Here is a 16297-nt window from a genome sequence, read left to right on the forward strand (position 1 = left end):
GACGTGCCCGATTTTAGATATTAGCTTGAGACCCCTCAGGATGAATTTTCAGAAATGCTGAGTAATTGGCATTGTGGATAAGTCAGTATAACCCAAAATGGTCAGGCTCCTTGAGAAAAAAATTGTGAGGAGCTCCCCAAATTTTAAGACGTCAGAATATTCTGGAAATAAGTTTCTTAGGGTAATTTGAAATGAGCTATTCAGAAATGGAGGCTATAGCATTTACTAAAAGCACACCATTCAGCACCAAAGACAGACTTTATTAACACACTTGTGTATCTTTGTTTCAATTTAAAAAAAAATTGAAATTTTGCTCTTAAACCTCAGAGGAAGAAAATTCCTATTTGAAGTTTACTCTTCTATAAAAAATCCCAAAAGAAAATAAAAAAAAAATAAAATCTGTTTACTATCCTAAATTACAAACAACTTGCACAGATGTGGCCTTCGTGCCCTCTGGACATTTTCCATGGGCCTCTGTCATTGTATGCCCAGAGAGCAGACTCCTCTTTTCTCTTAATATGATGAATTTATTCCTCAGTTATGTCTAAGGCTGACTTAAAATAACAGCATCTAATGCAACATACAGACTATAGTTTAGTCCAAAGTGGATCTTTCCACTCACCTTGAGAAGAAGCTGATATTTAGTTATTCTTTGAATGGGTTTGATCAGAAAGTCACTGATGGTTAGCCGCTGGCTTATTTCCTGTTGAACCTCCTACAAATTGAGGATTAAAAACAATTGCAAACAATCACAGAGTAAGACAGAACACGATAAAATGTCTCAGCAGAGACTTATTTCCACAGAAAGTTGGTCTGTTCTTAATCTTTTGTTTACAAGGGGGAATTTCTGAGGATTTAAAAATCTGGCATATCTTAGTTAGGCAAGGACTGGGTAAAAGTCATGACCGAGCTGGAAGGCGTTGGAAAGCACAGGATCCCTCCCCCCTCTGAGCTGACCCAGCAGCACTGCAAGGTCTGAAGATCACTCTTTATACTGCAGCAGGATTAGCTCACAAATAAGTCCTGCAAGGCATGCTTCACATCCTGGGGTAAAAGGAAACATCCTTCCCTTGTTAAACAAGCTTCTTTCACATTACTATCTAAACATGTCTAGTCCCAAAGACTTTTTGAAACAGACAAAGTTAATCGGAATTTATGAGAGGCACCACCCAACTCCAACAGCTTTCACCTCCTCCCGTGTTTGTAGACTACTGATTAAAAAGTCATATTTTATTTTGGATAGAAATTAGTGCAGGGCCACTATAAGGGCCACACACAGTCAGCACTGCATTAAATTAGAAATTAACAATAGGAGAATTAGAAATTAACAATAGGAGAATTTGAAATCAATTAAATAATAACATTTTCTCCCTATGGCAGAGACTTCAGCAGTATAAGCAGTATTAAAATCTTCTAGAGTTTGTTTTAGACAAATCCCACGGGTTACAGAATAGTCTACTTGACTAGGACTCCCAGCTGTAAGCAGTAGTAATGTGTAATGCGCCGTGCTTACCTCAAAGTATGTTTCATACTCGGCTACTATGTATTCAGATCGTGGTTTGTTTTGGCAATATACCACATACATGTGCAATCGCCGCTCCTGTGAAGGTAAGAGGCACAGTAGCCTGGTGAGATTTTGGCTACTGTTCTGTTATTGAAGGGTGGCAGAGAATTGCTATGACGTTCTGCTTGGTCTTCCTTATTTTTAGTTTAATCAAAGATTTAGTTTGCTGAAGTAGGAAAGAAAATCAGTAACTGGTTCTGTTCTAGACTTCACCTTAAGCAAGGGGAAGGTTCCACGGGGTAGCCAGTGAGAGATGTCATACCCACAATGGCAGGTCTGAAATTTGCTAGAGTTGTGCTCTGGCTAATATCACATGAACATGTAAATTGTAGCAGTTGGCAAATACCTGCCATAATTATATTTTGGCAGATGTCCTTGGCCACATCAATTTTGCCTCCAAAATAAGTTGTTTGCAAGAAGGCAATTAATTAATGCCTTAGTGCAATTCAGCTGTACACTTGAAAATGCATAACTAAAGGGTTACTTGATGTTTAAATTAAGTTTAGACATGAAAACTAACAGACGTTTTTGGAAAAGAGTCATCACACCCTAAATGACAATTGTACTAGATACAGGTAACAAAATAAAACTTACATGCTTAATAAAAAGCTGTGCTAAACGGTCAGGTTCTTGAAGACATTTTTCCAGTTCAACCAGGAAAAAGCTGAAAGAAAGGACATCAACATTTCAGAATACTTCTTTAGGCCATCCCAGCAGCAAACTGGTCGTCCTTCAGATACGTCAGTACAATTTTAGCTATAGTATTCAATAATAAATGAAAAGGTAAGCTTGGCTTCAGCCCTTAATGGTGGGATTTCTAAAGCATTAGATGAGAGCTGTGAAATGTGGAGGTCTTTTCTTGCAAACTGTCTGCTCTTCTTTACTATTACAGTGGTTTCAATTTTCAGAAAGTGCCGATTACTAATTACAAGAGCTGCTTTCCTTCACTGAGAACTCCCAAAGTAAAACTTTTCCATGTACCAAAATACTTGTGAAAACTCAACTGAAGCTTTACCAGGAATTCTCAGTTGCATGAGTAGATTTGGAGTACTGGTCAATGTGAAAGAGACGCAGCAGTTTCCACCTGAATGAACAAATCAACGTTTTGCTGGTGGAGTTACAGTATGTTCTGTTTGTCACTGTTTTTAGTTTCATAATAAATCATAATATGTAATTCATAAACACCATCTCTATCTGGGCCTGCAGCTTTGGGGAGGTCATTCATTCCAGCACAAATGCCCTTATCAAGAATATACTCGGATGCCTAAAAGTGAGGTAAAATCAGCTAAAGTAAACTTCAGAAATACTGCTAGATTTTTCTATCTGGCTGGCAAACCCTGACAATCTCCCTATCCATGAACTTACTCTTTTTCACTTCAGGATTTCTGTCTCAAATACCTCTGTGGATTTACTACAGTAGCCAGATTTGGGGAGAGGTCATGCCTGCAATGGTCTGGTCCCAAGAAATCCCAGAATCACAAAAAAAGGATGCAAATTGGAAATCTGTCCCAAATAAAAATCCCCATTGCTACTACCATTAGATAAAGCTGCTCCCATAACTCAGTCCTCTATAAATGTTACATTCATCTGCATTTAAATAGACTTCTTGACCCAGATAGGCAGAACTAAAAATAGGGAATCCTTTCCTATGTGTTACAGAAAACTCCTACCATCACAGCTAAACAAGGAATGGCTCTGGTAAAAACACTCCATTGCGGGAATCAACTTAATATATGGTGAAGCTTTTCCTGACATTTCTTAGTTTGTGCTCACAAGGTCATCTGTCAGAACATAAGGACAGGCCCAGGTTATAAGATAAGCACCTATGGGACACATGATGAGAAGTATACTGTGCTTCGTGAGTGAGGGAAATGTCCAGAGCTGAAGGAAGATCCAGCCCAGTGTCCATTGCTCAAGTCTGCCCATGCATGCTCAAATTCTAGTTAGTTGGAGCTGTAGAGTATTTCTGAGTGACAGAGTTAAAATGATGATCATATTGTCCATAAGCAAGAGATTATTGTTCATAAATGAATGGAAATGGCCCAGGATTTGTGTTTCCAGCAGCTTTTCAAAATCTACTTGGATGAGTAAGATTTTCAGGGAAAATGGAGTTCCTAACTCAGAGCCAAAAGCATCAATTAGGCCAAAGTATGTCAGAGATTTCATGTGAGAAGGATCTTGAAGGAATTTGCATTTATTGCCCTTCTAGCCAAACACCACTGGTATGGTCAGCCTTCATGACCCAATCAGCTGCGTGTGAAGATGTTCATGACTTTCCAGTACTGCTACTGCACATCAGTAGGATGAATTGAGCCTACAGCTGTGACCCACAAAACACATTTATGGCAGCCTCAATAGCTTTTCCGAGGATCCAGCAAATACCCCACAAGCAGCAACTCCCCGAGGGCCATGCTGGGAATGCTTATGAGCCGTAGCTCAGGAGCTGTGGATGGACCACAGTGGTATATCCCAGTGAAGCCTCTTGCTGCGTCTCCCCAGCAAGGAGTGGCAGAGCCATTGGCAGCACAGCTCTGACACAGAGCAGACTCTTGTGTGCAGCATTTCTGTCACACTGACCAGCACTCCTGGCATAGTGTTTGAACCAGCATAAAGCTGTATCTGTGATCAGAGACAGCATGACAAACATCCTCCCATGAAGCCAGGCAGTGCAAAGCTATAGTCCACCAAAGTTGTTTTTTTTTTTTCACTGGGAAAAATGATTTCATGTAAGACTGATGCTTTGCATCATGCAGTTGTGCCAGTTTTGGCTGGGTAGACAAAGCCCTCTATCAGGATTTAGTGTAAAGTGAAACTGTGGCTAAAAGCACATGAATCAGAACATGTTTTCAGGATTCAAGGTAGCTATGATTTGTGAAGTTATTAAGCAGCACTTACAAACCAACAGAGACCATTTAAAGACAGGCAATGTCCTTTGGAAGTTCAGCCCTGAATGACCTGCTCATGTTCATTTAAAAGCAGCTTAGACATACAGACACCATGTAGCTGAATCCTTTATGGACAGTGGTTAGAAAGGTGCTTAAAAAGGAACTAAACGAAAAACTTACTCTTTGTGCCAGTCATAGATCTGGTGAATATTGCCAAATACGATCTTATCTTTCCCTTTCATATCTTCGGAAACTCCTTTTTCTTCCATCCTCTTCATGAAGCCCTTTAGGATTAAGGATCAGTGATCGGCATTAAAATATCTTTTGTACAAATTAAAACCAGAAACCCAACTAGATACTTTAAATTACACAGTTTGCTTAAAACAAAACTTTAAAGAATTTGTTTAGAATATCTACAATACTTACACAAACCACTATTAGAGGTAATTGAAGTGACAAGTGCAAATGTAAGATAAAAGTTAAACAAAGTAGTTTATCAAGCTCTTGGCTTCTCTAGTAAGAGGAAGAAGAACTTTGTACAGAGTTCTTCCATTCATCACCATGAGTATTTTGTGAGAGCACAAAGCCAAGCAGTAAGTTTAAAGAGTCACATGAACAGGATTTCTCACAACTCCTGAGAGTTTATTTGTAAGCCTTGGGAGCACTGCAGCCCTGTCAGGTTTGTCAGTGGTTCATGATATAAACAGAACATAAGACAAAGGTCTTCAAGTTTGGAAGCTCTTGAAAATCAGATAGGCTGACAATTCTCCTTGGACTGGTGAATGCCACTAGTGAATCACATGCCTCCAGATCTGAGTCCTTGCTGGGAAAAAAAATGGACCCTGCGAGTGAGTTGGATCTGACAGGTGATCCCTAGGGAACTTCACAAGTTGAAGTTAAAAAAAAAAAAGAAAGACTGTTTTATAACAGAAAAAAACCCCCAAACTCTAGTTTCTTTCAGGTTTTTTTTTCAAAACAATAATCCATGGTCCACACATGCACCTCAACACAGATCCAAGCCCACTTTCTAGAAATGTACTCAGACACAGAACATTAGCCCAGGTGCTAACTCAAGTATCTGTTACCATTACTCAATATGACAGGAAAAAAAGCATGAAATAAGTGGTAGGAGCAAAAGTTATTTCCCCACCACTGCCCCCAAGGCTGCATTACAGCAGAAAGAGTTTGTCATAAGCAGGGTAGCCAAGAAAAATCTTTGCACACTGGAGTTGGACCTAAAACACAACGTTTGTTAGATGGAAACAAAAATAGTTTCCAAAGGCATTTCTCCTTGTTTCTGTCAACATGAGAAGGGGACCATGGAAGCAGAGTGCAAAATAAAGCAGTTTGTTTCTCATGCTGTATTTTTGTTGTTGTCACTTGTCAGCATGGTGCTTTTTAGTGGGAAAACATTTTGCATAGCAGGGTTTGCTTCAGCTCACCTCCACAACAGTTCCCAAGTCTTTGACGTAGTCTTTTTCAGTCTGTACCAGCTCATTTAAGACAAACCTATATTAAAACAGAACACACACATATTTGACCACATTCCTTGATGTTTGCTCCTCTTACCACATATGACTTCACCATAAACCCCCACTGTCACTCAGATCACATAACGTGTCACTCGTCACTCACTTAGAGCTCAGTGGAATGTAAATGAAAAAAAATGTCACATTTCAGGTCAGGGTAGTCACAATTTTCTTAACCACTCTTTCCTCCTATCCCTCTTTGCCCCCACAGCCCAGGATGGTGCAAGAGCAGCAGCACAACCAGCTGCTTGCACTTTGAACTACCCCTCCCTGACCTCCCCTCCTCCATGCCCTACACAGCCCCCCCTGAGAACAATGGAGACATATCCTGACCCATTTTGTGGCAAGCAGGAGAGGATTTCTTGTCCCAGTTCCTCTGGCTTTGCCCAAGAGTCATCTATTAAGTTTTAATTCGGAAGTTTCAAATACTTGGAAAACAAATCCCCTCTCCCGTCATAACTAAGAGCTTAATCTTTCAGACTAGGTAATCTATGTGTGGGTGTTGAATGTTTTAATACTGATTTCAGAGCTAATAATCCCATGTAGGAGAGTCATCTAATGAAGGCTTGATGCATGCAAACAACAGCAAGCTAAAAAAAGTCCCTCCTAAGTAAGTCAAACTGACTAATCACATCATGTTCTTTCGAGGACAATTTCAAAAAGTTACAGCTTGCTGCAGACAGTTTGTCTCTCAATTACGCCAATACATAGAGTTGGCACATGACAAATAAACTCCATCTGTGCTTAAGTTTGCTACAGCATAACAAGGCTAACTAGATAGAGGAGTGCTTTCATGTCCACATCAATCAGCAGACTGACCCACTTGAAGTGATAGGGCTGAGGGCAAACAGTGCTAAGATAAAAGGCTGGTTTAAAATACCTAGAGGGGAAAGAAAACAGAATAGTGTTGCAAGGAGAGACTTAGGAGAAGTTACTGAGAAAATAAATCCTGCTCCTGCTGCGCTCCCAACGTGTCTGTTGCTCAGACAAAGCGGAGGCAATTCTTAGGACATGTGTCAGAAAAAGGTCAAACAGCTTCTTGTTCGTTTGAGAGTGAAATCCATCCCCCTTGGCAGAAGGCAGGGCTGGCAGCGGCCACACCAGATGCCTGTGCTCTCCAAAGTGCCCTGCCAAGTTGTGTGCCTGGGCAGCAAACACGTGCGGGGCAAAAGGCAACAGGCTGCTCTTTCACAGCCCAGCACCATGTGGCCTGAGCAAGCGTGTGCTGTACAGCCCCCTCTGTGGTGACCCACCGTGCCCCTGTGAAAGGCTCACCACATCCCCTCTGCCCGGGGACGGGTGCTGGGAGGTGCTGTTCAGCTTGCACCACCCTCCCTTTGCATTGCTACCCACAAGCACAGAGAGCTGCTGAGGGAATGGGGAGAACCTTTCCCTCCTACAAGGTTATCTGGCCAAATTCTGCTCTAAAAGTGAAGCAGCAGGTGCTTGCAGTACCTAATGCTGCAGGTCATGCAGGCAGGTGGGTGTTTATTAAAAATCAGTGCAGCAACCAGGTTTCTGGTGAACAGATGAAACTTGCACGTTTACAACTCTATTAGGATCCAGGGTCTGCACCTCCACTTCTTGCCTTAAACTCAGCACCAGCATTCCCTCAGCTCCCCTCTTCCTAGCAAGCAGAAAAATCAATCTTGATCATCTCTATTTGTTCTCTGAAGCCTACCTGACACAGCACCTTAGAGGTACTCCCAAATTTAAGGTTTCTAAGATGTATGCAGCCAAAAATTCAAGTTCACTCATCTTCTCCTCTAATAACACGGAGCAAGGGCAGGCAGTTGCTTGCAAAGTGCCCTGGTCACCAGCAGGTATTGACTACACAGCTGTATTTAAACTGGCACGAACTGGAACAAGGGTAGAGCCTCCTCACTTCTGATTAAATCTGAATATCTGTATATTTTGGTAACTCTGTATTCGATCCATACTGAACAATGACACTCAATAAGACTATGGTCTTACTGCTTGTAGAAATGCAGCAACTAAGCCTGATGGAATAGGATTTTCCTAAAACCAGGGCCAGCTGCTGGCACATGTGTGCTGCCAGGGCCACAGGACATTACTGCCCATGCCTGTGCAAGGGTTCAGCTGCTGTTCTGTGAGGGAATAGGGGATCACAGCTCGAGCTGGGAGCTCAGCTGCTTCACATGACTATGGAATTAAGCCCAGGAAGCTGCAGAGATACAGAACACAGACACAAAGGAGCTGGAGCAGAGACAGATGTCTTGTGCTGAAAGCCACTAGCAGGTGCTCCTAAACATCCTGGTGTTTGGAATTCTGGCAGCTACTAATTAATTACACATAACACGCTACCAGTTCCCCTGCCAGAAGCATCACACGCTAGAGAGTGTTCCTGTAACTATGCTGACAGTGCCAGAGGTCTCTGCACTAAAACTGCAACCTGCAGTTTGCTGCCAGTTACCTAATTAATGAATTGCTGCTAGAGAAAGTCCAGAACCTGTAATATTGAGGAACTTTCAGGAGACACTCATGGGCAGAGATGTTCCCTGCAAGAAGCTGCCTAGTAGGAAACTTCTCCCATTCAGAAATACATCCAGGAGTGTCATGTCCTTGTCTGCTGCTGGGAGTTGCTCCAGTTCTTCACTGTATCACTTCTCTGGCTTCCTACAACAAACTGCAGGAGCAAATGATGGCTTTCACAGTCCTGTGACACTGCTCCTACTTCCTCTTCTACTCTTAACGGCCTCCTTGTTCTCCCCAGCTTGGTTTCCTTCCCTGCTTGGTATCTTTCCCAAATGGGCTGCTCTTCCTCCACCTCTCACCTTTCCACACTCCAATGAGAGCTGTATGGAACGTTACTTTCCCCCCAATCTACCATTTGATTAGATCGCTGCAGTTACCGTTGTTAGCACAAGAGGTGATACAAAGATAACAGCTACCTCAGCTCTCTTTCATATAATTCTTGATTCTGTTTCTCCAATTCTCTGTGTTCTTCAGCTGAACTATGCATTTAAGAAATGCTTTAATCATTATAGGCTTTGAAGGGACAAGTGTTCTTTTTTATTTACATTTAAGGGAGTGCACAGATAATTTTAAAAAATAACTTTCATGAGCCGTCACCATTTCTTTTCTCTCCCATTACCATGAACATGAGGGTTTCCCAAATGAAGTTTTCTCTTCAGTGGTGCACCAAAAATGCATCTGAATCCTGTCCCTTCCTTCGCTAATAACTAAGGCAAAAAAAATATATTATCTCATTCAAAAAATCCTAGTGGGATTCTCTATTCTATTCCTTGAAGGTAGCTAACAAGGTCAATCACATATTCCCCCTCTGAGAGCTGATTTCACCACTGGCAATGAAGTAATTACCAATGCAAACATCTCAGTAATACTTGTCGAGCTTTTCAGAGGCTTTTACAGCACTAGATATGTGCTATCTGGGGTAAAAGCTGTACATTTTAGAGTGATGATGAACCTCCTGTGTGGAATTGCTTTTATGAAGTGTTTTTAAATGTAACAAAAAGTAGAAGCAAGCAGAACACAGTTTTACTCCCAGTTCCATGTTCATTCACTTTTTCAGTGCTGCTTTGTGTCCTCCTTGGGTGCACATTTTGGAAAGAAGAACCAGCAATACAACTTACATTCTGCCTCTCATTGCTTTGGCTTTTTGTTCCTCTTCAAGGTTTCGGGGGGGCGTTGAAGGTGTCATTCCTTCATTTAAGCAGCCAGTGGCATCTTTTAAGCTTCCTCGGTAAGATCCTCCTTCAAGGGTCTAAAAAAACCCCAAAGAAAACAGAATAAGCATAGGCCTTGAACTCCAGCATAACTATTCGAGTCAGTTCTGCAATCAACACTACAGAGTATTCAGCAACAAGCAGAGTATTCAGCAACACCTTCCTGCAGGACTTAGTGAAACACAACCAAACTAATTTTAAGTTGATGTAGGACCCCACAAAAAGAAGCCTTAAAATAGAGAAAATGTCCTTCTGTTAGAAGGTGGAAAAAGATATTCCAGTAGCTCCAAGAAAACTCTTCCAAATTATTTCAAAACAACCTGGAAATATCCTGATGTCTCAATCAGGACCATTGTTAGGCTACATGTGGTCAAAGATTCTCTGCCAAAAGCTGAATGGGGATTCTTGTAATAAAGTAATACACAAAAAGAAACAGAAAGATGGACACACAGTAACATTCCATAATAATTAAAGCTTCCCCCAAATCCCTGGAAAGTAACTGTAATGGTCTAATAGACTGTATGCGGGGGAGAGAAAATAAAATAACCTCCAAAAATATGACTAACTGGATTAATGAAATACTTTTCAATTTTTTAGTCCCTCGATGGAATACAACTATTTGAGTAAATTTTCTGGGAATATCCTTCTTGGTTTCCCATAAAGAACTCCTTCACCCGTCACTCCTTATCAAGCACGCTATGAATGCTGAGTCTTTCCATGTACCAATATGTCAAACCGAGAAAATACCAAAACCTTCTGAAATGATTCACTAGATAAAACTGCTTGCACAGAGCTGTAGTAATTTAATGATTGTTTTGGTTTTTTTTCTCTCTTCACTGTTCCAGTATATGTAAGGAAATGAACCTTTGTAGGTCCATTATAATCCTGCTTTTAACTTGTTCAAAGAAAGCATTTAGCTACTTTTAGAGGTCCCGGAACATGTAGAAAAAGGTTTAGCTTTGATTTTAAGATTTTGAACTGCTTAGGGAAAACTTAAGAGAAGCCAGGATATGAAACAGGATTTACTCCTTGCCCAGCAGACATGGGATCAGACAGGGAGAGTGTACGACACTGAAATTTTTGAACAAATTAATTCCAAAGCATTTTTATTGCTTATTCCAGTCCCTGTAAGAAAGAGTTGACAAGGCAGATTAAAAGTGCCACATGAATCTTTGTAAAATTAAAGCACAGCTGTGGCACTTCAAGCAGTTCTACTCTTTAGAGGGTCTTTTTAAGAGAAACCAGAATACCAAACAAATTCACACAGTAAAACTCCCGTGCCTCAGAACAAGCTTTAAAACAAAACAATCAAAACATCCCACTGTGTAAAATATTTGAATACCAACAAGACCCCAGAAAGAGAACAGTACAATAACTCATGCTCTGCAAAGCCCACTCCAGAAGTGACTTTTGACTGTGCAGTGTAGAGCCTACGTGAGATGTGGGCTTCACCTCATAAGGGGAGCAAAAATATTAGACACTACTGAGAGGCAGAGCACACAAGGTTAATAAAAGCATAGCAGATGAAGGTAGAAAGCAAGGAAGCCAGAAACAAGAGGCAGCCTTTATAGCACTTCCCTACAGTCACGTCAGGCCTGTTCTGTACACAGTTTTCACAACACTAAACTTACCAGCTTAGTTTTGACCAACTTTTCTATTGCACTGACAAGATCCGCAGCAGTTGGGACATCGGAGGAGCTCTGTCGAGCAGCTAGCAAAGAAGAGGACTGCAAGACACCAGGTTGCAAAGGAAAAGCAAGTTAAAAGGATGAGAAGGGAGTAGGAAACCAAGCGGTCAGCGAAGAAGCTTCTGAGGCAGGAGAACGAATGCGGAAGGGGAGCTGGAGGGTTAGAGGGCCACATGCACGGACAGGTGAGCGAGTGTCGCCGTATCAGACAAGCATGGAATTGCCATCCACTTCTGGCTACACATTTCCCTCAGCAGTTCCAAGACTGGGAACCAGGGAACAGCATCAAAGAACTGAAGTTCATTTACAAGCAGGTCACAATACTCCTGAAGTCGGCTGGTTCCTCCTTCAAAGGACATCTGTGGTCTTACAGACTCCAGAAAATTGATCATCTTACTGCAGAAGTAAGAAATTACCCCCTCCCCCATACATACATATTTAATAAGTGCAGTTAAGCACAAGGCACACACAGAATTACAGGCAGTAGAGGAGGGAGGAACAAATAATTCCCTCTCCCCCACAGATCAACTGCAACTCCAAATGAACTTGGATGACACCTCCCCTTCATGCAACTTCAGCCATCCAAAACATGTAACTCCCTCTCTTCTCTCTGCAACCAGTGGAGAAAAAACACCCCTACATGTCTCATCTATCCTGGGTACCTGGCACAGTCTTGCCTCTATGCCTGTCTGCTGGTCACAGGTATTCAATTTTAGGTGCCTGACATCATGTCGTGTCTTTGGATGTCTCCACTTACAGATCTCCAGAAACACCAAGACCTCTTCAATGTGCTCCCAAGCACCCCCATGGCTCTGTGTGAAATACTCAGTTTTAGTTTAAGGTTTTTGCTCTATAAGGGCATATCACTCCTTGATCTTTGTCCTGGGAAACCTCACTTTGAACATCCAAACCCACTCAATAGCCATGGGAATTGGGATTTATTAGCTCACCTGTATGTACATTTCTTCTGAAGGCAATACAAGCACTGACTAAAACTATAAGCCCTTTTATAACCTGCTTTCAGCAGGCTGACACAGACTAAAGCATGGCTAATTTTTATAAATTTTGCATTAAAAAGTTTATTCATCTCTCAGTTGCTTAATAAAAGTCTTCTGGAGAGCAGCTACTCCAGTGAAATCATTGTGCAGGTGCCAACAAACACGCATCTGAGATTAAATAGTGCTGGGGAATGAGAGGTGGAAATGTGATGGCAGGAATTAGGCACCTGGCCACCTCTTTCTGCAGCCCTTTGGGAAGGTTTCTCCTGTTGAGTGACACAGCCCCAGGAGAAGAAAAAGAAGGCAAAGGAGATTAATCCTAACCAGAAGCCTTGTGATAGAGCAGAAACCTGAACAGCCTGCCAGTCATCGTCTTGTCTTTCACAAATAATACATCTAATCAGCAATTCTAATTACAACAACAACAAAAACTACAGGTAATCAGGCTGATAATTAAGGAATTAGGCTGGTAATGCAGGAATCTCATACAAATGTTAAAGCTCAGACAGCCTGTTTCACCTACAATGCAGACAGACATGTCTAGGAAAAGAAGAAGACTGAAAATAAGGACTTTGAAGAGATACTGGACAATATTGATGATAATGGCCAAACATAACCATTCTAGCAGAAGGAGTCCAATTTTTGGAGGCACTAAACAGCTGTTGCTCTCACTTATTTTAACTGAAATTGCTCAATATCTCTGAAAAATAAATAACTTCAAGATTTTAAAGGAAGCAAGGAAACATTTGCTACTGACAAGACTTTCAGGGTTAAATAAAACTTCTGGGATTGACAAGAGTCTGGTTGGTGTGGGGCAAATCAAAATATTGTATTTCTATTTCCCAGGGAGCAAATTATGAATTTCTAATACAAAGATATCTTCCAATTTATCTTTTTAAGAGCCTCCAGGAGCAGTGAGGCACGATTACTGCTGCCTTGCAGATGGGTTCAGGGAAAAGTGTCACCTCCCACACCATGCAGTTCACCCCTGCCACAGCTACTGCCCCATGCTGCTGCTGCTGGTCCAACCTAAGCCTGTGCCTGTAAGCAGAGAGGGAGCACATGAGGAAGAAGTTGTGCTCAAATTAACGTGATTAGAGAGCTTTCAGCTCCAGCATGGCTCGAACATTGCTAACACAGTGTTCTGTGCCAGGGAATTTTGGGACCCAGGTTTGTGAGCTTTAGGGTTTTTTTTTTCCCCCATAACAAAAGTTGAGGAGGGGAAGAAAAACAGAGAGAAAAAGGGTTTCAGACACATCTCGTCTGTTAGGAGTGGGTAAAGAAATAGGATGCCAAAACACTTGATAAAGCTCAAACATCAGAAGCAGAAAACAGTTTAGTTCCACAACATTTACGCTGTCAGAAATGTATTTAAGAAATACTGAAGTCATATGGCATGTTGGACACCAAAAATAGTGACCTGACCTAAATCAGTTTTGTTTTTCTTTAAAAAAAACAAAATAAAACAACCCCCCCACACACAAAAAGCAAGCTAGCCCCCAAACATTTAGCTAAACTCCATGGGGAACAAGCCAGGAGCAACAGCTATTGTGCTGGGCATGGATCCACCACAGCTCTGCTTCGCCGACCTTTCGCCTCTGCCCCTCTCCAGACAGCCACCAGCACACATAGCACTGAAAGGGCAAGAGTCCACAACTCCAGCTGCTTCCTTCTGGTCTCGCTGCCACCACAATGTCATAACATTTCCTGACAGATTAGCAGAAAGCCCCCAAATCCTTTACTCCATCGCTCTGCTCCTCGAGTCCCAGAAATATTTACATCCTTCTCTCTCTGTATTTCCAAACTCCTGCCTGAACCTTCCCCAAGAACATTCTGGGTTGTTTTTTTGTCTGACAATTTATTAATCTCCCCTATCCTTGCTTCTTTGCCTGCAGCAATTACAATCAGAGGATAGCGATACAGAAGTGGCAGTGCTAAAAACAGATGTCAGCAGGAAAGCAGGAAACTGCTAAACAGGAGGATAGTTTTCTACAAGGGAGAACGACAGAACCAGGAAAGGGTGGGGGAGGACGTGCAGACAGGACCTGCACTGACTGTCAATGCAAACCACTGTGAAAGCCACATTCACAGATTCTCATCCTGAGACCAACTGAAGGACTTTGCAAGCCACTGTGCCATCTACCATGGCAAATTCTGACTTAACGCTCAAGAGACTCTACTTAACGTCAGAGAACTACCACCACCAGCATAATGCCACCAAATACCATTTCTACTGCCACAGCCAGACACCAACAGTACTTTTAAATTAGATGTATTAGTCTGAATGGAGTTTCTGACCACACATAGCACAGGCACACAATCAACCTGTCATGAAATGGGATGCCAGGACTAAATTGCTTATCTAGTCCTACCTGTAAATCCAGTTGGAAAAAGGTATTAGATTATGATTTGCTTGTAGGAGTCTCTTATAACCACAAGTCTAGGCTAGTTCCGGATACTAGAAGACCACTATGAAACCACTGTGTATAGCTATGCGAGAAATGCACTTAAACAGAAAAATTACATAGTAGGGGAGAGGCCTTACCATCTCATCTTGGGTTGGATCATTGTCAAAAATCTTCATAGGAGGAGGAAGAGGTGTGTGAGACTCTTCATCTGGTTCATCTTCTCCCCAACCCTTCTTGCTCTTCTGAAGAAAAGTTAGATATAATTAGAAGCAGGGACGGGTTTCCCTTACCTTTTTAGGTATCTGAGCCCTAGTCCCAGGGTCAATATTGCTTTGGATGGACAGAATTGCAGGTAATGGGAGAGAAGCAATAACGACTTAAGGTTTTGCCAGTTAATCCTGGTGCATTCTAAGGCTTACAGAAATACAGTTTATAGGTCAGCCAAGCAGCTAAGGCAGTTATAGCTGTGTGCTGATAGAATAGTATTTTTTTCATTCAAATAAGAACTGTTCAATGTACAATTTTTAAAATGTGTTCCTCTGTTTGCATTCAGTTAGTATCTTTTGCACTTTTGGTTTTTAATTCCTCATTCATTTTATCAGGAAAGCACCACTCTGGTGAAGAACATTCCTGCAGAAAAACTGTAGGTACAGAAACATAGCAGATTTAACAGAAAGATGGCTGAGTATTTTCTTTCAAAAAGGAATTACACTGGTATAGTAGGATAAAGCTGATACGAACCTCTGCTGCTCAAGAATAATTTCATTTTTATCTTTGGCAGCTTTCTAATAGGCTATTTAAAAATCTAGTCAAAGGACAATAACATTTGCAAACTCTGAAATGCTCTTCCCTATATATTCCATTGCTCTTTGGATGACAAAGCTGTTTGCAACACAGCTTTAAACATTGTTTAATTGCTTTAAACAATGCGATTTTACATATGATTTGTTGTTCCCTCTAGACCCTGAGGGAACTGCGTTTACTCAAGCATGACTCACAGACCATAGAAGAGACTATTGGAGACACAGTCTTTCCCCGCAACAAACACCAACACACACCTCATCTGCGCTGTCTCCTTGAGGAGTAGTTTCGTCTCCAGTCTTTGGCGAGCCAAGGTCAAAGCTCTTCCGGCCATCTCGCACCTTCTTTTGTTTCTTGATGTTGCTCTCGGTCTTCCCGCTGTTCAGCCGGCGCACAGGACTAGTCAGCCATTTCTTCAGGGTGTTGGTTGAGCGCTTGGGGCCAGGAGAGCTCTGGATGGAGTTGAGGGATGGCTGAGGTTGTAAGTTGGCCACTGAATCAGACTTGCCCCCGTTGTCGTTGGCAGAGACCGAATACGCATCTGGAAGAAAGCGATACAGGTGAGAGCTCATACCAGCACCTCCTCTGCTCCCTGGTGCACGTCAAGCACTGGGCAGCACTAAGCATGAAAATACAAGCTGCCTCAATGAAAGGCTTTGTGACCTATGGACATTGTGTAAACTTTATTGCACACCAGAGAGTGGAATATGCCCTGCA

At 41.9% G+C, this 16297-nt stretch overlaps 1 protein-coding gene across 15 annotated transcripts in view; it reads right to left on the bottom strand.

The window, feature by feature from the left end:
* The window catches only part of KALRN (kalirin RhoGEF kinase), a 505663-nt gene that overhangs the window by 40762 nt on the left and 448604 nt on the right, over window positions 1–16297 (bottom strand). For 13 of the 15 annotated variants that reach the window (XR_007904562.1, XR_007904561.1, XR_007904560.1 and 10 more), the window contains 8 exons: window positions 15838–16121; window positions 14917–15021; window positions 9593–9723; window positions 5892–5958; window positions 4630–4733; window positions 2159–2228; window positions 1514–1600; window positions 623–715 (listed from right to left, as the gene is read on the bottom strand). Coding sequence is in view for 12 of the 15 variants with exons in the window: in XM_051787530.1 (XP_051643490.1) it covers window positions 623–715; window positions 1514–1600; window positions 2159–2228; window positions 4630–4733; window positions 5892–5958; window positions 9593–9723; window positions 14917–15021; window positions 15838–16121 (941 nt within the window). In the remaining 3 variants the exon portion in view is untranslated. Of the gene's footprint in view, window positions 1–622; window positions 716–1513; window positions 1601–2158; window positions 2229–4629; window positions 4734–5891; window positions 5959–9592; window positions 9724–11316; window positions 11413–14916; window positions 15022–15837; window positions 16122–16297 lie in introns of all 15 variants that reach the window. The other 2 variants (XM_051787541.1, XM_051787529.1) reach the window with 2 other exon arrangements.

This window comes from Manacus candei, unplaced genomic scaffold, assembly GCF_025592945.1.
Source record: "Manacus candei isolate 608988 ecotype Guabito, Panama unplaced genomic scaffold, ASM2559294v1 h1tg000023l, whole genome shotgun sequence".
NCBI classification, from domain to species: domain Eukaryota; kingdom Metazoa; phylum Chordata; class Aves; order Passeriformes; family Pipridae; genus Manacus; species Manacus candei.